Here is a 24,288-nt window from a genome sequence, read left to right as displayed (position 1 = left end):
CTGCAGAGCATGTTCAGCAGCTGAGCTGTGTATTGGATGTCCCCAAGGCAGACAGTTCTTCTGTATCCTTTCATACACATAGTCATTTTAATGATAGTTATTAATATATAAAACAGAGTGGGCACATGTTCATTTATAAATGACATGTTGTTCACAAGTTACACTACCTTTGATGTTTTGCACTAATTCTTGTATTAGTGTTAACTGTATTGTGTGCGCATGAGATCAGTGATGAAGCAGTCAGTACAAAACCTGGATATTGCTCGTCTTTCCGTTTTGTACAGACCAGTGTCTCTTCTGAATATGTATGTTCAGATTTGATAGTACTTTAATACTTTACAGGATTGGCCAACATTCCTGAGGCACTTGAGCAGCTTGGATCTCTGCGTATTGCCGGATGAGACCACCTCAGTGACACATGTCACAGCAAACAGTAGTGGGAGCCCTTCTACGACAACTGCAATCTATGATGAGCAGTTGTCTGACAGCTATGGAAATGTCTCTATTGCAGTGACTGCATCTCTGAGCCTTAGGGAACAGCTGCCACAAAATGTGACATTCCTTTCTGGGTCCCTCCCACTTAGCGGTAAGTCAGTGATCTCTTTAGTCTGGATCTGTTGAACTGTATAACATGCTGTTCTGAGTTTGTCCTTTGATTTCAACACTTTGAAGCTTCGTGCAGGTACTATTTTAAGTTGTTTAGCTGAGAAATCATCAAACTACAACACACTTTCTTAAGCTAATTAATGCTACTGACATTTACCATTAATCTTGTCAGCTCTGTGACATTGACAATGCTTAATATTCTCTATATGATGGATTTAAAAATATTTTCTTTAGAACTAGTTGTTGCCCTCCAGTTCTGAGTCAGGAAGAAGGCTTGAACCAGGAACTGTGAAAGATCTGTGATGAACTAGGCTGAAACTTGGTGCATTTAACTTCATACGGTTGAGAACTGCATGGCCTATCTAAATGTGTTGACAGTGCACTACACATCAAAGGCTGCAATATAAGTAGCTGACTGTATATGCAGTGTGTACAAGTTTCTTCCCATTCCAAATAATAACAGTAGGAAATCGGGAATATTAGTGTAAGATCCAAAGAAATGCACCTCAGAAATGAAATCACAAATGCCCTGACCAACTACTACCATCTGAAACAGTATCTCAGTTTGAAACACTTCGGAAAGGCAATGCAGCTCATGTAATAGTACAAAAAAAACCTTTTTAATGAATCTCTGGGAATCGAAATACTTTTTCTTAAACAGGGGTTTTCCTTCAGTGATCTAGAGACTTATAGCTGATTGTAAAATTATTTGTGTTCAGATAAATCATTGGGTGATTGTATGTATAGAAACAGTAACTCGGTAAGTGTTTTCACAAATGATCATTCTGTTAACTCACGTGACACATGTCCAGTCTGTAGTCCAATTTGGTGCACACTCACCCAAAAAGTGTCCATGTCTGTGCCAATTGCAACTGCCACAATTAGTGCCATTACAAAGACATCCTGTTTCCTTAAAATTCTGTGCATACTCGTAAATGGATTATCTGGTAGGTGGATCCTCATTGAATGTACATAGTCCAACAAACTGCAGTGCAGATTCTCTTGCAGAACTCAGTGATACGAAATGCCTCCTTTGTTGGTCTGGTAGCCATGCTGCTGGAGATTACCGTACCAAAAAGCTCCTCAAGTTGCTGTAACCCCTTATTAATCATGGTGTTGTACTGTTCTTCCAATGGTTCACAGTTTCTATGTCCACAGCCTCAATCTCTCCACTTACTCTAAAGTGAAAGATTATTATGTTTCTTAAAATGATATAACCAGCCATTCGATGGACTGAAATTTTCAACACTGATCTTTAGGACGATTTCCTGAACCTTCTCTTGTAGCATGTTTTCACTTAACGGAAATGCTGCTACTTCTCATTCCATGAAAACATTTTAAAAGAATAGGCTCCACGTCAGTAAACGTTGACATGTGTTCATTCTTTCTCTTGCATCCAAAACCAGTAGCGGCAGTTACCACCCCCTTGTTTTTGAGAAAGGCACCCCGTACAGACTGTACCAAATAGTACTACTACTTAAGTTTGGAAAGTTTTATGCTGTGATTGTCCTTAGCATCACGGATGATCATCAGATTCTGCTGAATCGTAAGCTTTCTGTGTCTGTGTTTGCAGGCCATAACTCCACAAAAGTAAAACTGATAAATTCAACAATAACAAAGACAACTCTTCATGGCTCACGATTCGTTACTCTGCAACTGTGATGTCAAATCACATGACCAGAGTTGCACAGCAGGCAGAACGGAAATCGCTTTAAGATTTGTTTGATGCTTTTTCTGTGTCACTACAATGGAATTCAATCTAGATATCTGTCAACCAAAAGAATCGATTACTGTACACTGCCATCACTTGACACAAAGTGTATCTTTGTGAAACTGAAAGAAACCAGAAACTCACTTGCACACATTAGGAATTGTATGAGAAGTGATTTTAATTTGCAGAATACTTCGTGTTCATTCCTTAAAAATGAATTTTTTTCTTAAAGCGGGGTTTTTTAAAAGTGGGGAGCAATAACATTGATTTTATTTGTAACAGAGAGAGTTAAGCGGGTTCGTTAATTTGGATTTTGCTGTGGATACAGAAAGCTGGCTAAAACTCAAAATTGACAGCAGTAAGATGTTTGATGTAAATCTAAATGTATATTGGAATGAAAGACTGATGGGAAATACATGTGGTGTATTTGTTGGAGTATACAAGAACTTCAGTTCCACAGATACAGGTAATGGCAAACATATGGAAAGACCAGAAACACAACACATTACCACACATCATTCGCTTTAGAAAAACTGTTGGCATTTAAAACAGCTTCCAGTCATTTTGGAGTGGATAAATGCTGATAGTGTATGGTTTTTAAGGGAATCTTATACCTTTTGTCCAGCAAAATACTGTTAAGGTAGAGTATCGATGATGAAGGTAGATAGCGATCTCGCATTTTTCTCTTCAAAGTAGAGAACGAAGGCTCGGTAACATTGAGGTCTGGGGACTTTATTGGCCAGGGGAGATGTGAAATTTCATTGTCACACTCCCAAATCCAGTCCTGTTCCTTCGGAGCCATGAGAACAGGGTCCCTGTCATCCTGGAACACAGGATCGCCTTTGGAGAACGAACACTGTACCACGGGATGGATCTGATCAGTCAAAATGATCGCATAATCCTTGGCAGTAATGCAACATGCAGAATACCCGTGGGGCCAGTGGAATCGCATAATATTGCTATACAAGTCGTCACTGAATCCCGCCATGTTTCGCTCTCAAAATGTAAACTTGGCCAGAAGTTAGAAACATTCTGACATTCTGAAACAAGTCTCACGTGGCCAAATGACTTTCTTCCATTGTTCTGTAATCCAGGTTTTATGGCTCCAGCACCGTGTTTTTCCTGTTACGGACATTTGTATCATACTTTGGGAATTCCAGCTCGCCCTGCAATTCTCGGGCTACGAAGGTCCGTTTGTGTAATTTTGGGAGTGACAGGATTTCCGAGTGCGACATTCAGTTCTCTGCAGGTATTATCTAACTTATTGTCACAATCCTGTTCAATGACTGTCTGTCATGATCACTCGACACACATTTATGTCTGCATTGTAACTTAGTGGATGATGATTTTTCCATTTTCCCTCTAAGTGGTATGAATCTTCAATTGGTACCTCTTGAAACATGAAACACACTTCAGCTACCTCGGTTACAGAAGCACCCTCCATACGAGCACCTACAATTCGCCAAAACTCAAATTCACTTGCAAAGACATCACACAGGTGCCATTTGTGGCCAAATACAACAGTGCAATCTGCAGGCTCGACTAGTGTCTGCATTTATACTCCAGCACGCATTTCTTGTGGTGTTTCCATACTTTAATTTGACCCCTGCAGAAATTGAAGCCTTTCAGGATTTTTCGGCCAAGACTCCGTATCAAGCAGGTATGATTTGCAATTGGATCTTTCTATCAACCACAAGGATCGACCCGTATGTAGCCAAAAACATAACCACAAGCGTTTCCTTGCTCTCCCCCCCCCCCCCCCCCCCTTGCCTTTTTGATAGGGACAAGCAAAAGTAGTTTAATATTTTGGCCAATTTCAGTGTCGTATTTGCCCAATTTGGGATTGTACAGTGTACTCCCAATGATTTGTGTGCAGGTTATACTGTTTCTAGATTATTCACGAATCTAGAAAAAATACTATCGGACAGTAATCAATACCCTCCCCTTCCTCCTGCCATTTCCTCCAGTATCATTTCCATTGTTTAAACAACTGCCACATGACAACAGAATAATTTGTTCATTGTTTCAGTAAAATCTTCTTGGTTTACAGGAAGGAAAAAAAAAGCCACTCAAGTTTGATAGCTCTCTCTGCCATCGTCATTGAGAGTTGAAGTCACTGGTTGTAAACCAAGATTTTACTGAAGCAGTTGACATGGTACTTTGTCATGATGAGGCACACGTTTAAACACTGGAAAGTGACATTTATGGTCACACGGGTGGGAGGGGGGAGTTGTTTATTACAGTTTTATGGTAATTTTTAGATTCCTGTGTAAGCTGCACACAAATAATTGGGCAAACATAATGCGTATATTGGCTAAACTATTAAATTACTTTAGTCTGTCCCTATCAACAAGGTAAAAAATTCAAGGAAACTCTTGTGGTGCTGTAAACCGAGAAGATTTTACTGCCACGAAATATTCCATAGTTATCAGCCAGCCTGTTCTGTGTAAATCAAAAACAGACTCGATTTTCTGATGTTAATCGTCATGTAATAGTCGCCAAAGAAATTTAAAACAAATGTGTAAGATGACAGAGAAATGACAAGAGAATCAAAAGAACTATGTTGAAATTAAAACAACAATTTAGAATTAATGGAAAGATTTGATAAGATGGAAAAATGTTGCAAAACTAAGTGCTGATTATGGTATTGGGATGCAGACTATTCGTGAGATTAAAAAGAATAAGCAGAAAATAGCGAATTTTATCAGGAAATAAAACGAGTAAAAAGATCTTCACTGAAGAGCCAAAGAAACTGGTACACCTGCCTAATATTGTGTAGGGCCCCTGTGAGCACGCAGAAGTGCCACAACACGATGTGGCATGGACCCATCTAATGTCTGAAGTAATGCTGGAGGAAACTGAAACCGTGAATCCTGTGATCCCGTGGGGCTCTCTATAAATCCATAAAAGTATGATGGGGTGGAGAGCTCTTTTGAACAGCACGCTGCAAGGTATCCCAACAGATATGCTCAATAATGTTCATCTCTGGGGAGTTTGGTGGCCAGCAGGTGTGTTTACATTCAAAAGTGTTCCTGGAGCCACCCTATAGCAATTCTGAACGTGTGGGTTGTCGCATTGTTCAGCTGAAATTGCACAAGTCCATTGGAATACACAATGGACGTGAATAGATGCAGGTGATCAGAGGGGATGCTTACATACATGTCACCTGTTAGTCGTATCTAGGCAGATCAGGGTCCGTTATCACTCCAACTGCACACGCCCCATACTATTACAGAGCCTCCAACAGTTTGAACAGTACTCTGCCCACATGCAGGGTCCATGGATTCATGAGGTTGTCTCCAAACTCGTACACATCGATCTGCTTGATACAATTTGAAATGAGACAGGCAACATGTTTCCAGTCATCAACAGTCCAATGTCAGTATTGACAGGCCCAGATGAGGTGTAAAGCTTTGTGTCACGCAGTCATCAAGGGTACACAAGTGAGTGTTTTGGTCCGAAAACCCATATCGATGACGTTTTGTTGAATGGTTCAGCGTTGAAATCTGCAGCAATTTAAAGAAGGGTTGCACTTATGTCACGTTAAACGATTCTCTTCAGTCACCATTGGTCACCTTCTAGCAGAATCTTTTTCCAGCCACAGCAGTGTTTGAGATTTGATGTTTTACCAGATTCTTGATAGTCCCAGCACATACGTGAAATGGTCGTTCAGGAAAATCCCCACTTCATCACTAAACATCACTTCCAAACTCGTGTAAATCTTGATAACCTGCCATTGTAGCAGCAGTAACCAGTCTAACAACTACGCCAGACACTTTGTTGTCGTATATAGGCGTTGCCGACCACAGTGTCATATTCTGTCTATTTACATATCTATGTATTTGAATATGCACGCCTTTACCAGTTTCTCTGACACTTCAGTGTCTATATTCAATAAACAAGATAAAAAAAATGAGTAATGTCATATCTAAGTGAGGAACTTTCAGCACAGGGCAGAAGCATGTAGAAGAACTATGGCTCTAGATTAAAAGAATAATTGACCATGCACTGGATAGATATGTACCGAGTAGGAAAGTATATAATGGGAGGGAATCTCCATGGTATACAGTCACTTTAATGGAATGTCTAAAGAAATAGAAACTACTGCATAACTAGGTGTAAAAGTGTGGGGCTATAGATAGAGAGATGCTGAATGGAACAATTTTGGCTGTTAAGAGAGCAATGTGTGATGCCTCTAATGACTACTGTTGCAGAATATTATCAAATAATATTTCACAAAACCCAAAGAAATTCTGGTTTTATGTAAAGACTGTTAGTGACACCAGAGTTAGTGTCCAGTCCATAATGAAAGAGGCAGGAATTGAAATTGAGGGTAACAAAGCAAATGCTGAAATGCTTAACTCCATTTTCAAATGTTCATTTACAAAGGAAAACTCAGAAGAATTGCCCCAGTTTAATCCTCATACCACTGAAAATATGAATAAAATAAATGTTAGCATCAGTGGTGTTGAGAAACAGCTGAAATCGTTAAAAATGAATAAAGCTCTTTGGCCCAAGAGAATCCCTCTGATTCTATGCTGAATTTGAGGCTGAGTTAGCTCCTCTTCTAACTGTAATCTATCGTAGATCCCTCGAACAAAGAACAAAAGATGGGGTAATAGAAGTGATCCAATATCCTTGATATCGATTTGTTGGTAAACCTTAGAAGATATACTGAGCTCAGCAGAATAAGGTATCTTGAACAGAATAATCTCCTCACTGCCAAGCAGCATGGATTCAGAAAACATCAATGATGTGAAATCCAACTCACGCTTTCCTCACATGACGTGCTGAAAGCTTCGGACCAAAGCGGTCAGGTAGATGCAGTATTTCTTGATTTCAGAAAAGCATTTGACTCAGTACCACACCTAAACTTACTATCAAAAGTACAGTAATATCGGGCATCAAGTGAAATTTGTGACTGGATTGAGAACTTTTTGGTAGGGAGGACACAGCTTATTGCTTTGGGTGGAGAGTCATTACATGTAGAAGTAATATCAGGTGTGCCCCGGGGAAGTGTGTTGGGACCCTTGCTGTCATGCTGTATATTAATGACATTGAAGACATTATTAACATCATACTTTTTGCGGATGATGCAGTTATCTTTAAGGAAGTACTGTCAGAAGGAAGCTGCACAAATATTCAGTCAGACCTGCATAACATTTCAAAGTGGTGCAAAGATTGGCAACTTGCTTTAAACGTTCAAAAATATAAAATTTTGCACTTCACAAAAGAAAAAAAATGTAGTATCCTATGACTACAATATCGATGAGTTACTGTTGGAATCTGCCAACTCAAACAAATACCTGGATGAAATATTTTGTATGGATATGAAATGGAATGATCACATAGGTTCAGTTGTAGGTAAAGCAGGTGGTAGACATGGATATATTTGTTGAATACTGGGGAAGTGTAATCAATCTACAAAGGAGACTGCTTACAAATCACTCGTGTGACTGGTTCTAGAATATTGCTCAAGTGTGTGGGACCTGTACCAAATAGGACTAGCAGGTGATATTGAACATATGCAAAGAAGAGCAGCATGAATGGTCACAGGTTTGTTCAGTCCATGGGAGAGTCACACAGAAATACTGAAGGAACTGAACGGGGAGACTCTTAAAGACAGACGTAAACTATCCCGAGAAAGTCTATTAACAAAGTTTCAAGAATTGGCTTTAAATGATGATTCTAGGAATATGCTACAATCTCCTGCATATCACTCACGTAGGGATTGTGAGAATAAAACTAGAACAATTATTGCATGTGTGGAGGCATTCGAACAGTCATTCTTCCCGTGCTCCGTATATGAATGAATGAAACGTGAAGAAACCCTAATAATTGGTATAATGGGACATATCCTCTGCCTTGCACATCACAGTGGTTTACGGAGTGTAGATGCAGATGCAGACACAAAGGACAACATTTTGAAGGGTTCCAATTTTTGTGTACCCGAAATGTGAAAAATTTTAATACAGTGGCCACAATTTTTAATCCATTGCACTGTTTTTATTATTCTGAGGAAAAAAGCTGTCAGTTAATAGTCACATTTCATTCATGATCAACTCACTACATTTATTGTAATGAACTACATTGAAATGGTGTAATCTTACAGTACAGTAGCTACTAATGTAACTACACAATTGCATGTAAGGGGAATTAGCCCCCCACAATATTTTTGTGAAACTACATAAGTTTTTTTTTACAATACTTCCCTGGCATGTTCAACATACAGGAGTACTACACTGAAGCGCCAAAGAAACTAGTATAGGCATGTGTATTCAAATACAGAGATAAGCAAAAGGCAGAATACGGCACTGTGGTCGGCAACGCCTGTAGAAGACAAATGTCTGGCGCAGTAGTTAGATCAGTAACTGCTGCTACAATGGCAGGTTATCAAGATTTACGCGTGTTTGAAAGTGGAGTTATTGACAGCCCACGAGTGATGTGACACAGCATCTCCGCGGTAGAGATGAAGTGGGGATTTTCCCATTTGACCATTTCACAAGTGTACCATGAATATCAGAAATCCAGTAAAACCTCTGATCTGACATCGCTGTAGCTGGAAAAACAAACGTGACCAACAACGACTGAAGTGAATCATTCATTGTGACAGAAGGGCATCCCTTCCTCAGATTGCTGCAGATTCCCATGCTGGGCCATCAACAAGTGTCAGCATGCGAACCATTCAACAAAACATCATTAATATGGGCTTTCGGACCAAAAGGTTCACTCATGTACCCTTAATAACTGCACAGTAGAAAGCTTTATGCTTCGCCTGGGCCCATCAACACAAACATTGGACTGTTGATGACTGGAAACATGTTGCCTGTTTCATTTCAAATTGTATCAAGCGGATAGACGTGTACGGGTATGGAGAGTTCCTCATGAATCCATGGAACCTGCATGTCAGCAGAGCATTGTTCAAGCTAGTGGAGGCTCTGTAATAGCATGGGGCATGTGCAGCTGGATTGATATCAGACACCTGATACGTCTAGATACAACTCTTACAGGTGGCACGCACATACGCATCCTATCTGATCACTTGCGTCCATTCATGTCCATTGTGCATTCCAACGGACTTGGGCAATTCCAGCAGGACAATACGACACACCACATGTCCAGAATTGCTACAGAGTGGCTCCAGGGAAACTTTTGTAAATTTAAACACACCTAATTGGCCACCAAACTCCCCAGACATGAACATTATTGAGCATATCTGGGATGCCTTGCAACTTGCTGTTCAGAAGAGATCTCCACCCCTCATATGCTTACGGATTTATGGACAGCCCCACAGGATTAATGGTTTCTGTTTTCTCTAGCACTACTTCAAACATTAGTCGAGTCCAAGCCACATCATGTTGGTGCACTTCTGCATGCTCAGGGGAACGCTACACAATATTAGGCAGGTGTGCCAGTTTCTTTGGCTCTTCAGCATATATCTGCTTACTATAGGCCTGTCGAATGGGCAGCATATCTGATCTAAACATATTGTTCTGGAATGTGATTGTATAGTTTCCTTTTGTGAATGTGTAATTTAACAAATTTATTTATCATACCTAATTTATTGTTGCTGTTGCCATTTATAGCATAGTGAATAAATGTCTCGTACATTTAATTATGCTTTTTCCTCATAAGAGACAGGGATATTGAAATTTATGACCAAGAGGTTCAAACTAGAATGAACGTATTATCATAACGGCTTACTTGTAGAAAATATACTGGATTTCTACAGAGAAATACTTCACATTTTATGCATTTTGTGTTGGACAACAGTGATGATAAAAACAAATTAAAGTCATGTGAATTATTCTAGGTACACTTGTCATATTAATTCTCTGTGAAATCCACACTTTTGGCAATATCCACCATTGTCTTTGCAGGAGAGAACCTTATTGTTGGAGTAGTAAATGTATCACACAAACTTAGTACTACCCACTGTGATCAGAGGTCACATTAGCATGTAGAACATATGATACAGGCTAACGTGTGGATCTGAAAGAGAAGTTCACATTCATATATATAATATAGTTGACACTTAAACTGTAACATACCACTTTTTTAGTCTAGATAATATATTTATAATCTGACATATGTGATATGGCAATTGTCACTAGTAAAAAGTCATTTCTGTTCTCTCAAAACACAAAAAGAAAGTAAATTTGTAATTTTCCACCAAAAATTGGCAGTGTGAGCTTTTGAAATTCGTAGCATAACAACAAATAAGTCATCAATGAAGAACTCTTGTTCATTTCAAGTCTGTCTGATTTTGTGTTCAAATTGTTATTTATACCACTAAACAGAGTGAAAATGTTGAGTTCCACAATTTTTTTTGTTTTTTCCTCCCATGTCGGCGAAGTGGAATGGAATGTAATGGAGTACTTGGTAGTGTTGATAAAAGAATTCAGTCTTTAGTATGTGATACTCTTGCCCTTCTACCAGTCCGAAATGAAAAAAATATCCATACAATCCAATAATGAAGGTGAGAAAATAAAACCAAGTACCCTTCATTCACTCAAAATTATGTTTACAAAGTTCCTGAAATATACTCATTATAATGCATGCAAGTACAAAGTGTAATTAACACACTTCGAAGACTACCTAGAACTTCCCATTTCCGTGTATGTTTTGTTTCTCTTCAGTTACCAGTTTCCTTGGGAAAGTGTAAAACTAGTAAATAGTGTGTTGCTAGTAAGCTGTTGCTTGAGTAGTTCCAAATTTTGATAGTAATTAACTTCCGGTGGCAAACCCATGAAGACTATTTACAACACATCCACTGGGAAAGCTTGAAAAGTCATAATTAGCTTCATGGTATGAACAATATTCAGAATATTTATTTCAGAATATTTATTTGCAGTAAGTAGGCTGATGGAAAAAGTAAAATATAAGAAAACTTTCATGGTTACTTAAATCAGTGCTTCGTGTGTACTAATAACCACAGAAATACAAGGAGAAAACTGCCTGATCTTCATCAACAATAATTTTCATGTATGTAATTTTGTTATTATTTCTTTTTTGTAAATACGAGGGGGTATCCAAAAATATGAATTATTTTTTAAAAACTATGTATTTTCAAACTGTGTACAAAACAACCTTACCCCCTTCAAAATACTCTCCATTATAACTAACACATTTGTCCCACCTGTGCTTCCACTGTTCAAAACATTTTTTGTAGTCATCTTTAGAAATGGCTGACAGCTCTTAGCTCGTTTTTCTCTTGACTTCTTTAGTGTTGTCAAATAAGTGTCCTTTCATGCCCCATTTCTTGCGTGGAAATAAGAATAAGTCACATGGAGTCAGGTCAGGTAAGTAAGGTGTGTGGGGCAGCAGAACTGTGCCATTTTTTAGCCAAAAACTGTCTTAGATGACTGTGAGCAGGTGCATTGACGTGATGGAAGGACCGTCTCCTGTTTGTCACTAATAGAGCTCCAAAATAACCCACTAATCTCTAAGAGTCGATCAGTTGTCTGTCAAAGATCTGTGAGCACTAGCTATCGAATGTTTTCAATGTTTTTGTCGAATCATCGAGAAATAATGTCCAGAACAAGGTCTGTCATCAGTCGACATGTAGCCATTTTTAAATTGAGCAAACCACTTGTACACTTGAGTTTTTCCCCATACTGTCATTTTGGTAATCTGTTTTAAACATTAAAACAGTTTCAGCAGCTTTTTTTACTGAGAAGAAAAGAAAACTTTCACAGCTCACATTGTTCACTTAAACTTGCCATCATAAAGAAACAAGAACAAAACAGCCCTTGCAAAAACAATCTCTGCAGATGAACAAAATAAGCCAGGCCAACAACATAGGCCTCACTGAACTGGCAATGAGTTGCACTATACACGCCTAGCAGCAGAAATGCATACTACCATACTACACAAACTCCACCCACGACAATGTTGTTCCGGTTTTTTTGGGGTACCCCCTCGTATGTTGGCAACATTCAATGTTCAAAAGCTAATTTTTAATTTTAATTCAGATTTACTTCCTTCAAATCTCTCTCTCTCTCTCTCTCTCTCTCTCTCTCTCTCTCTCTCTCTCTCTCTCTCTCTGTGTGTGTGTGTGTGTGTGTGTGTGTGTGTGTGTGTGTGTGTGAGAGAGAGAGAGAGAGACACACACACATTCCACCTAACTGACAGATACTTCTTTCCTCTCCTCTCAAAAGTCAATCAGTTTAATTTTCTCACTGTCCAGTCACATTAGACAGAGTCATTGCCTAATGGCTTCATAATGTGTTACACCATTTTAGTGAGATTGCTGCCTTTAGTGCAGCTGTGTGTTGCCTTTGATCTGTAGTATGCCATATAATTAGATGTTGTCTCCAATGAACTAGGAAAGAAATATAATAAAGGAATTTTCACTGCAGAATGGGCTCAGTCGTGCTGCACAGGTGAGGCAGACAGCACCTTCTCCGGGACTACGAATCTCAATGTGACGGTGCTGTTGCCCCCTAATGCGGCCTCCGTGACCGCCAACGGTTCTGCAACGAACTCTCGTGAAGTCTGCGTGACATTCTCCGGCCCGCGTTCCGTGCTGCCCGCTGCCCAGCACTCGCCACCGACCTGCGGTAGTGGCGGCCTGAGTCCTTACACGGCGAGTGGCGGCACGGCGAGGCTGGTGGCCAGGAGCGGTGACCCGGCCGCCCTCGGCGAGAGGGTGGGTGACGGCTGGTGTGCGGGTGGGGCGCAGGTGCGCCTCAGCTACAGGGCTGGCCCGGGCTTCTCAGTCACACTTACTGTGGTGAGTAGCTTGCCTGCATCTGTGTACGTACATTGCTAGAATGTGGCTGAGTGCACATCTTGTCCCAGATTAATTCTTCTTCCTCTCAAATTTAGTTATTTATTTAGTTTTATGAGGAGATCCATTGGGTCCTCAACTGCTCTGCCAACGTCGTCATCTCGGAGTAGCATTAGCACCCTACATTTTCAGTTATTTGTTGAATCTATACCAATCTTTTGTTCTGCTACAGTGTCTATCCCCTACAGCTCTGTAAAGTACTGTGAAAGCTATTCCTTGCTTTCTTAATATGTGTCCTAATTTCTGCCCTTACTTCGTGTCAGTATTTTCCACACTTTCTTCAACTTGCTGTTGCTGTAGAGAACTTTCTCATTTCTAACCTTATCAGTCCACATGATTTTTGACACCCTCATATAGCAACACATCTGAAACATTCTTTTTCTTCTTTCCTCATTTTCCGCAGTCTGTGATTCACTTCCAAACAATGATATGCTCCTAATTTTTTTCAGAAATTTCTTCTGATATCAATAGACTATATTTTGTTGAGGAATACCCATTTTGCCTGCGCTACTCTGCTTATTGTACTTTCCTTGTTCTGTGTGACGAGTAAATTGTCCACAAAGATAATGGAATTACTTCACTACATCTACTCCCTAATTTAATGTGAAGTTTATTGCTAATCTCATCTCGGCTGCTCTTCATCACTGTCGGGTTCTATCTTGTGTTTACTGCAGTGCGCTCGTTAGCTTGTCCTAGAGTTAATGCGGTACCAAAATTACAGAGTAGTAGTTTTTGTACAGTACATATGTGCCCAGTAGGTTTACCAGTAACATTGGTAGCATTGGTAGGGAAAGAAATACAAATTAATATTTAAGAGAGGAACTGAGAGCCACTGACTTACCTTTATTCTTTTGTTTATTTTGCACATAATTAGAACTGCATATTGTTCAGCAATACACACCTTTGTGTATTGTATGTCCTTGAAAATATAAATTGCATGTACTAACTAATAAAAACAAGTTGACCATGTAACTTCTGTGTTTCTATGTAAGTAAAGCAGTTACTTTTGATGCAACTACAGTTTATGTGTACAACTATAAAGAGATCTATATAGTTATTGTTGTTATTTTGTACTCTATATAACATTCTTGTATCGTGATCAAAGACAAGAGTTTCCAGTTATTGCTGATATCTGCGAAAGTTTTAAGAAAATTGAATTTTCTATCGCCATATGATATTGATTTTCCTTTTTCTTCCTATTCCCCCCCCTCCCTGATGTCCCTCTGTTTCACGTTTTTAAGTAAAATCTGAATTAAACATGGATGTCTTCAATTTTGCTATATATACTATATTATTAAGTAACAGGCAGGAGGATAACTGTAGGTTACATGGCCCTTTACATATCCTCACATAGTTTCTAGACAGTTCATTGCTTCCAGTTTCTAGGGGAATCTAGTAAGACGACGATTGCATACACATAGAAAGTGATCGAAATCAAGTAGCACCCAATGGGTGTAACACACACCTAATGTAGAGGTAACGTGATTGTGATCTTAACAGACCTAAGCTACTAGAAAACTATCATGACCTGTGCTTGTTTATGGTAGGCTAAGGTACTGTTCATTCCATTCTACAAGTTCTGTAATTATTCATCACTTTCACTGGGATAGCAATGCCATCAGTGAAGCTTATCGTTGATATCCTTTCATCCTAAATGCTAATCCAACTCCTGAACCTCTCTTTTATTTCAAATAGTATGTGAGAATAGCTCAAGAAGCCCAAAATATTCTGCAAATTTATCATCGTGATTATAATGTGAGCTTTTTGTTGCAGGAAGTGCTATACTTATTGACTCCTACCAGCATGTGGATTCTAGGAATTGTACAAAAGCCGCTTTCTGCAATGCATGGTGCTTTTCTTGCAGTATCTTCTACTGGAACTTCCTTAGCCTTTCTGCTAAACTTTGTGTCCCAGATTGGCAAACAGTACCCAGCAGTCAGATGAACTCTGTAGGCAACTGACTTTACGGATTACACTTCCTGGAGGTTCTTCTGAAAAATCTTATTACTTATACAAGCCACTCATTTATGAGGCATCAAATTGCAATATACTTCTGTGTCCTTACCAGTTATGGCATTGCTGAGTTTGTATTCAAATGGTATCAACCAGTCTAATTTATTGAATATAAGAGAGGGAAACATTCCACATGGGAGAAATATATATATAAAAAACTAAGATGCTGTGACTTACCAAATGAGAAAGCTCTGCTAGATAGACACAATCAAAACCACACAAACACACACAAATTTCAAGCTTTCACAACCCAAAGTTGCTTCATCAGGATAGAGGGAAGGAGAGAGAAAGACGAAAGAATGTGGGTTTTAAGGGAGAGGGTAAGGAGTCATTCCAGTCCCGGGAGCGGAAAGACTTGCCTTAGGGGGGGAAAAAAGGACAGGTATACACTCTCGTGCGCGCACACACACACACACACACACACACACACACACACACACACACACACCCATCCGCACATATACAAGCACAGGCAGACATATGTAAAGGCAAAGAGGTTGGGCAGAGATGTCAGTCGAGGTGGAAGTACAGAGGCAAAGGTATTGTTGAATGACAAGTGATGCACGAGGGGTGGCAACTTGAAATTAGCAGAGGTTGAGGCCTGGTGGGTAACTGGAAGAGAGAATATATTGAAGGGCAAGTTCCCATCTCCGGAGTTCTGATAGGTTGGTGTCAGTGGGAAGTATTCAGATAACCAGGACGGCGTAAGACGGTGCCAAGATGTGCTGGCTGTGCACCAAGGCATGTTTAGCCACAGGGTGACCCTCATTACCAACAAGCACTGTCTGCCTGTGTCCGTTCATGCAAATGGACAGTTTGTTGCTGGTCATTTGCACATAGAAGGCTTCACAGTGTAGGCATGTCAGTTGGTAAATCACGTGGGTGTTTTCACACGTGGTTCTGCCTTTGATCGTGTACACCTTCCGGGTTACAGGGCTGGAGTAGGTGGTGGTGGGAGGGTGCATGGGACAGGTTTTAAATCGGGGGGGGGGGGGGGGCAGAGGTAGGGAAGATGGTTTAGGGATTTCATAGGGATGAACCAAGAGGTTACGAAGGTTAGGTGGACGGCAGAAAGACACTCTTGGTGGAGTGGGGAGTATTTCATGACGGATGGATCTCATTTCACGGCAGGATTTGAGGAAGTCGTATCCCTTCTGGAGAGCCACATTCGGAGTAAAAATAATCCTACTCCTAAAGATCCAACTCCCCAAGACACTATCCAAATTGAACCCTGCCTGGAACAGTTCAATCCTCCGTCACAGTGGGACCCACCTCCTCTTCCTCAAAATCACCCTCTCCAAACCTTCCAGGAATTTCTCACTTCCAGCTTTGCCTCTCAATCTTTCTTGAAAAACCTTAATCCTACTCCCAACATCACCACAGCTGAAGCCCAGGCTAGCCATGATCTGAGGGCTGACCGATCCATCGTCATTCTTCCGGCTGACAAGGTTTCCATGACCGTGGTACTTGATCGTTGGGAGTATGTGGCTGAGGGACTGCGTCAGCTTTCAGACAACACTACATACAAAGTTTGCCAAGGTAATCCCATTCCTGGTGTCCAGGCGGAGCTTCAAGGAATCATAAGAACCTTAGGCCCCCTACAAAACCTTTCACCTGACTCCATCAACCTCTTGACCCCACCGACACCCCGCTCTTCTACCTATTTCCTAAAACCACAAACCCAAACATCCCGGCCGCCCCATTGTAGCTGGTTACCAAGCCCCCACAGAATGTATCTTTGCCTATGTGGATCAACACCTTCAACCCATTACATGCAGTCTCCCATCCTTCATCAAAGACACCAACCACTTTCTTGAATGCCTGGAATCCTTACCCAATCTGTTACCCCCGGAAACCATCCTTGTAACCATTGATGCCACTTCCTTATACACAAATATCCCGCACATCCAGGGCCTCACTGCGATGGAGCACTTCCTTTCACGCCGATCACCTGTCACCCTACCTATAACCTCTTTCCTCATTACCTTAGCCAGCTCCATCCTATCTCACAACTTCTTCACTTTTGAAGGCCAGACATACCAACAATTAAAGGGAACAGCCATGGGTACCAGGATGGCCCCCTCGTACGCAAACCTATTTATGGGTCGCTTAGAGGAAGCCTTCTTGATAACCCAGGCCTGCCAACCCAAAGTTTGGTACAGATTTATTGATGACATCTTCATGACCTAGACTCACAGTGAAGAAGAACTTCAGAATTTCCTCTCCAACCTCAACTCCTTTGGTTCCATCAGATTCACCTGGTCCTACTCCAAACCCCATGCCACTTTCCTCGACACTGACCTCCATCTGTCCAATGGCCAGCTTCACACATCCGTCCACATCAAACCCACCAACAAGCAACAGTACCTCCATTATGACAGCTGCCACCCATTCCATATCAAATGGTCCCTTCCCTACAGCTTAGGTTTTCATGGCAAACAAATCTGTTCCAGTCCTGAATCCCTGAACCATTACACCAATAACCTGAAAACAGCTTTCGCATCCCGCAACTACCCTCCCGACCTGGTACAGAAGCAAATAAGCAGAGCCACTTCCTCATCCCCTCAAACCCAGAACCTCCCACAGAAGAACCTCGAAGGTGCCCCCACTTGTGACAGGCTACTTTCCGGGACTGGATCAGACTCTGAATGTGGCTCTCCAGCAAGGATATGACTTCCTCAAATCCTGCCCTGAAATGAGATCCATCCTTCATGAAATCCTCCCCACTCCACCAAGAGTGTCTTTCTGCTGTCCACCTAACCTTCGTAACCTCATGGTTCATCCCTATGAAATCCCCAAACCACCTTCTCTACCCTCTGGCTTCTACCCTCGTAACCGCCCCCGGTGTAAAACCAGTCCCATGCACCCTCCTACCACCACCTACTCCAGTCCTGTAACCCGGAAGGTGTACACGATCAAAGGCAGAACGATGTGTGAAAGACCCACGTGATTTACCAACTGACATGCCTACACTGTGAAGCCTTCTATGTGGGTATGACCAGCAACAAACTGTCCATTCACATGAATGGACACAGGCAGACAGTGTTTGTTGGTAATGAGGACCACCCTGTGGCTAAGCATGCCTTGGTGCACAGCCAGCACATCTTGGCACCGTGTTACACCATCCGGGTTATCTGGATACTTTCCACTGACACCAACCTATCAGAACTCCGGAGATGGGAACTTGCCCTTCAATATATTCTCTCTTCCCATTACCCACCAGGCCTGAACCTCCACTAATTTAAAGTTGCCGCCCCTCGCACATGACCTGTTATTCAACAACATCTGCAGGCCCAAGGATTAGAATAGGCCCGAGGTATTCCTGCTTGCCTTTCGGCCTTTATGTGATGGCCCACTGTAGGGTTTTACGTCCATTTTTCAAAATTTTCCCAAAGAGCGAGCCAGTTGGGGAAGGGCGCCTTACATTGTACATCGTGTCCATCATGCATTGAGATCTTTAGCCCACTTTCTCATTGTAGCATTGCAGTCCCGCTCATCCTCCATCTCTAGACTGAGAACACCTTCTTGGGGGCATTTTCCTCCACCCACTATGCGGTGTCATTTTCTGCTCCGACGAGGACCATGGACTTCTTTTCACTTCATATCCAGCACAGTAGCCAGTCTGGTGTGCTGGGACCGCTATGTACCCTGTTGGTTGTAGCCCCTGACACCACAGGGATTGCTCTGCTGATGCCCGCGCCATTAACTCCCCACGTATGCTGTGGAGTAGATGCCCATCTCCTTGGGACATCGGGACTCCCGGCGGATTTCCATTGTGCCAGGTGGCCCATGCTGAGGCTGGGTGGCACCCGTGGGAGGCCCCTGGTCGGAGTGGGGAGTGGGTGGCATCAAGGCGGATGACACACAATGAAGTGTAGTACGTCATCTCTTGCTGCTGGTCCACTGCCAGCAGTCTCTAAGCTGGCAAAGTCTAACTTCAGTGCTAAGTAATATGACCTCAAATGGTTCCCCTCCCTGGCCACACCATGCAAGAAACGCCCGGCCAAGAATTGCGATGAAGCTTATTTGCTCTGGTACCTCGTATGTACGAGAGTAGGTGGGGAATCTTTAATGTCCATGAAGCCTCAGTCTTTTGGGAGCATTTGGAGGACAAGTTTGGGGAGGTGGAGGGCTTGTCCAAAATGCGCTTTGGGTCAGTCTTGATAAAAACAGCATCCTCTGCACAGCCACAGACATTACTCGCTTGCACTAAGTTGGGGATGTTTCTGTTACCATCACGCTCCATACGAGCTTAAATATGGTCCAGGGTATTATATTCCACAGGGACCTTCTTTTGCAATCTGACGATGAGCTGTGCACGAATTTAGAGCAGCGAAGTGTTCATTTCGTCCGGCGTGTCCATCGGGGTCTGAGGGACAATCAGGTTGCCACCGGTGCCTTCGTCTTGGCCTTCGAGGGAGACACATTGCCCCAGAAAGTGGTCTACCGCTGTGATGCCAAGCCATATATCCCTCCCCCGATGCTTGCTTTAAGTGCTGGAAGTTCTGCCATATGTCTTCCTGCTGTACCTCCAGCGTCACATGTCAAGATTGTGGATGTCCATCACATCCCAATACTCCATGTGTCCGCCACCCCTCTGTGTCAACTGCAGAGAGCATCATTCATCTTGCTTGCCAAACTGCAGGATTTTACAGCAAGAGAGGAAAATCATGGAATATAAGGTGCTGGACCGACTGACCTATACTGATGCTAAGAGAAAATTTCAGTGCCTACATCCTGTGGTTATAACCACCTCTTAAGCTGCCGCTGCGAGAACAGTTGTTGCCCCATCAGTTCCTCACATTCCTGTTGTATCTTAGAACCAGAAGACTACACCTGCCCGCTTGATGTTGGGGGCACTTCCCTCCCTACTTCGGGAGCAACACCCCCTCCCCCCCTCCAACCATTGGGGATATCAGTCCCCACTTCTGTGCCAGAGAAGCGTGGGTCTTCCTCAGCTCTTCTCACTAGGGAGGGGTCCCTTGGGTCACTCCCTTCTCTGGTTTCTGCTAGTGGGAAAGATAGCACCCACCAGTGGCTAAAGAGCCAAAAGCAGCTGGTTGTAGGACTTCACGCTCATCCTCAGTCCCAGAGACTGTATCAGTGAAGTCCTCCCAGCCAGGGAAACCCAAGGAGCAGCAAGAGAAATCCAAAAAGATCATCCCCAAGACCAAGGGAATTGCGGTGGCACCCACACCACTACTACCTATAAGCTCTGTGTCTGCAGGTGAGGTGGAGATTCTGGCGTCCACTGAGGATCTAGAACTTGCCGGACTCTCAGACACAATGGATATAGACTGCTCAGGCAAAAAGTCGGTGACAGCAGGTTCCGTGCCTTCCCAGTCTCACGATGACGTCATCTTCCAGTGGAATTGTGGTGGTTTTTTCCACTGCCTGGCTGAACTACGGCAACTGTTAAGCTTTACAACTGCTTTCTGCATTACCCTCCAGGCAACCTGGTTTCTGGCAATGCGGACACTTGCTCTCAGTGGCTATAAGGGATACTACAGGAACCATAGCAACTATAATAGTGTGTCGGGTGGAGTTTGCGTTTATGTCCTAAACTCAGTCTGTATTAAAACTGTGCCCCTTCAAACCCTCTTGAAGCTGTGGCTGTCAGAATAAGGATGATGCAGGAAATAACTGTCTGCAATGTATTTCTTCCTCCAGATAGTGCAGTACCCCTGTATGCATTACTTGCACTGATTGATAAACTCCCTAAACCTTTCCTACTTTGGGGAGATTTTAACACCCACAACCCCTTGTGGGGTGGCACCGTGCTTATTGGCTGAGGCAGAGATGTTGAAACTTTACTTTCTCAGTTAAGCCTCTGTCTCTTAGATACTGGGGCCGCCACACATTTCAGTGTGGCTCATGGAAGCTACTCCGCCATTGATTTATCAGTTTGCAGCCCAAAACTTGTCCCATCTATCCCCGGGAGAGCACATGACAACCTGTAGGGTAGTGACCACTTCCCCATCTTCCTGTCACTGCCTCAGCGTTAGGCCCATGGATGCCTGCCCAGATGGGCTTTAAACAAGGTGGACTGAGAAACTTGCACCTCTGCTGTCACCGTTTAATCTCCCCCACACGCTAACATTGATGTGATGGTTGAGCAGGTGACTACAACCGTTGCTGTGGCAGAAAACATGATCCCTCCATGCTTGCGTTCACCAACTTATCAAACGATGGAAGCAGGCGTGTTGGGAGAGGTAAGTCTCAACAGTTGGGTGCCATACATCACCTTCCCAAGTCTGGGCAAATATCAAACATGTTTTCTGGTACCAGACCCCAACAGATGTTGCCGATGTTACCATAAATGGCGTGTTATCTACCGAGGCACACGATTGCCGAGCACTTTGCTGAGCACTATGTCTGAGCCTCTGTGCCAGAGAATTACCCCCCACCCCCTCCAGCCTTTCGCACTCTCAACCGGCAGCTGGAAGGGAAAGCCCTACGCGCCACAGTGAATCCTACAGCTCCCCATTTACAGAGTGGGAGCTCCTCAGTGCCCTTGCACATTGCCCTGACACAGCTCCTGGGCCAGATCGGATTCACAGTCAGGTGGTTAAACATCTCTCATTTGACTACAAGTGACGTCATCTTGTCACCTTCAACCAGATTTGGTGTGATGGTGTCTTTCTGTCGCAGTGACGGGAGAACACTATCATTCCGGTGCTCAAACCCGGTAAAAACCTGTGTGATGTGAATAGTGACCCATCAGCCTAACCGACGTTCTTTGTAAGCTGCTGGAACATACGGTGTGTGGCAGTTGGGTTGTGTCCTGGAGTCACATGGCTTACTGGCTCCATGTCAGGGCGGCTTCCACCAGGGTCGCTCTGCCACTGATAATCTTGTCCCTAGAGTCTGCCAGCCAAACACCCGGTTGCCGTATTTCTTGATTTACGAAAAGCGTATGACACCACGTGGTGACATCATGTCCTTGCCGCATTATACGAATGGGGTCTCCGAGGCCCACTCTCAATTTTTATCCAAAATTTCCTGTCACTTCATACTCTCCGTGTCCAAGTTGGCGCCTCCCATAGTTCCCGCCATATCCAGGAGAACGGGGTCCTGCAGTGCTCTGTATTCAGTGTGTCTGTATTTAGTGGCCATTAATGGTCTAGCAGCATCTGCAGGGCCATCCGTCTCGCCTTCTTTGTATGCAGATGACTGCTCCACCAGTACTGGTGTTGCTGAGCGGTGCCTGCAGGGAGCCATCCACAAGGCGCAGTCATGGGCTCTAGCCCACAGTTTCCAGTTATCGGCCGCAAAGTCGTGTGGTACGCACTTTTGTCAGTGTCGTGTGGTACATCCAGTACCAGAACTTTATCTTAATGATGATCCATTCACTGTAGTGGAGACATATTGATTCTTAGGACTGGTTTTCGATGCCCGATTGACTTGGCTTCCTCACCTTTGTCAGCTTAAGCAGACGTGCTGGCAGCATCTCGATGCCCTCCACTGCCTGAGCAACACCAACTGGGGTGCAGATCTCTCTATGCTGCTGCAGCCCTACAGAGCCCTCGTTCAGTCCTGCCTCGACTACGGGAGTCTGGTTTATGGCTCGGCGGCATTCTCAGCATTGCATTTACTCGACCCAGTGCACCACTGTGGTGTTTTTGCATAGTGACAGGAGCTTTTAGGACGAGTCCGGTGACCAGCTTCCTTGCAGATGCTGGAGTCCCTCCATTGCAGGTTAGGTGTGCAAAATTGCTGGCCAGTTGTGTTGCACACATTCATATTTCTCCTGCGCAGCTGAATCATCATCTCCTTTTCCCACCCACGGCAGTTCATCTCCCACATCGGCGGCCCAGGTCGGGGCTTCCAATTGCAGTTCGTGTCCAATCTCTTCTTTCCGAACTTGAGTCCTTACCTTTACCACCAATACTTGAGGTCCATTCACGTACACCTCCATGGTGAACACCCGAGCTGCGGCTTTGCCAGGACCTTTCACATTGCCCTAAGGACTCGGTTAACCCCAAGGCTATCCGTTGCCACTTCCTCTAGATTCTTGACACGTACCGAGGCCACCGAGTGGTTTACACCGACAGCTCGATGGCTGATGCTCACGTCAGCTTTGTGTGTGTCCACAGAGGACATATTGAACAGCATTCCTTGCCCGACGGCTGCAATGTTCTCACGGCCGAGCTAGTGGTTATATCTCGTGCTCTCTGGACACATCCGTTCACACCCTGGGGAGTCGTTTCTTCTGTGTACTGACTCCTCGAGCGGCCTAGAAGCTATCGACCAGTGCTACCCTAGTCATCCTTTGGTAGCAACCGTCCAGGAGTCCATCTATGCCCTGGAATGGTCCAGTCGTCGAGTAGTGTTTGTCCGGACCCCAGTTTACGTCAGAATCCCAGGCGAAGAACTTGCAAACGGGCTATGCGGAAACCGCTTACGGAGATCGGCTTCTCGTCAACTGACCTGCATTCAGTTGTATACTGCAAGGTTTTGCGGCTTCAGGAGACGAAATGGCATAACCTCGGCACGCACAACAAACTGCGTGAGCTTAAGGAGACTACGAATGTGTGGCAGTCCTCCCTGCAGGCCTCTTGCAGGGACTCTGTGGTTCTCTGTCGGCTCTGCACTGGCCATCCTCGGGTGACACACGGCTACCTCCTGCGCCGTGATGACCCACCTCAGTGTCAGTGTGGCGCCCGGCTGACAGTGGGCCATATCTTGGTGAGCTGTCCTCCTTCGGCTGCCTGCAATGCAGTCTTCAGTTACCAGACTCGTTGCCATTAATGTTAGCTGACAATGCATCATCGCTAATTTAGCTTTACGTTTTATATGTGACTGTGGGTTTTATCATTTTATATAAGTTTTAGTGCACATCCTTTATCCCTTTGTTCTGCACTCTAATGCTTCTAGGGTGGATTTTTAATGTGTCGCACTTCCTTTTTATTCTTGTGTTCGGCCAGCTGCAGTCGTCTGCTCTCTTGTTTTTACCACTTCTACCTGTTTCTTGCTTCTCTGCGTGGTTTTCTTTTCCTGTTTTGTCTGTAATAGTGTCGGTTATCCTTCTGTCGTTCTTCTGGTTCTTCCTTTCTCCTGTTATTGTGCTGTATGGAACAAGGGACCGATGACCTCGCAGTTTTATACTCCCCCCCCCCCCTACCCACCCCCCTCTTTTAAATCGACCAATAGAGTGCAGAAGGAC

General features: G+C 43.4%; 1 protein-coding gene across 1 annotated transcript in view; it reads left to right on the top strand.

Moving 5' to 3' along the window:
- LOC126100787 (transmembrane protein 248-like) overlaps positions 1 to 24,288 on the top strand; it is a 49,721-nt gene that overhangs the window by 6,060 nt on the left and 19,373 nt on the right. Inside the window, exons 3-4 of the mRNA XM_049911409.1 lie at positions 343 to 586; positions 12,679 to 13,052. Of these exons, the coding sequence (XP_049767366.1) occupies positions 343 to 586; positions 12,679 to 13,052 (618 nt within the window). The remainder of the gene's footprint in view (positions 1 to 342; positions 587 to 12,678; positions 13,053 to 24,288) is intronic.

The sequence above is a fragment of the Schistocerca cancellata genome, chromosome 9 (genome assembly GCF_023864275.1).
Source record: "Schistocerca cancellata isolate TAMUIC-IGC-003103 chromosome 9, iqSchCanc2.1, whole genome shotgun sequence".
Lineage (NCBI taxonomy): Eukaryota > Metazoa > Arthropoda > Insecta > Orthoptera > Acrididae > Schistocerca > Schistocerca cancellata.
Note: the sequence above shows the minus strand (reverse complement) of the source record. Positions and strands in the feature narration are given on the sequence as shown.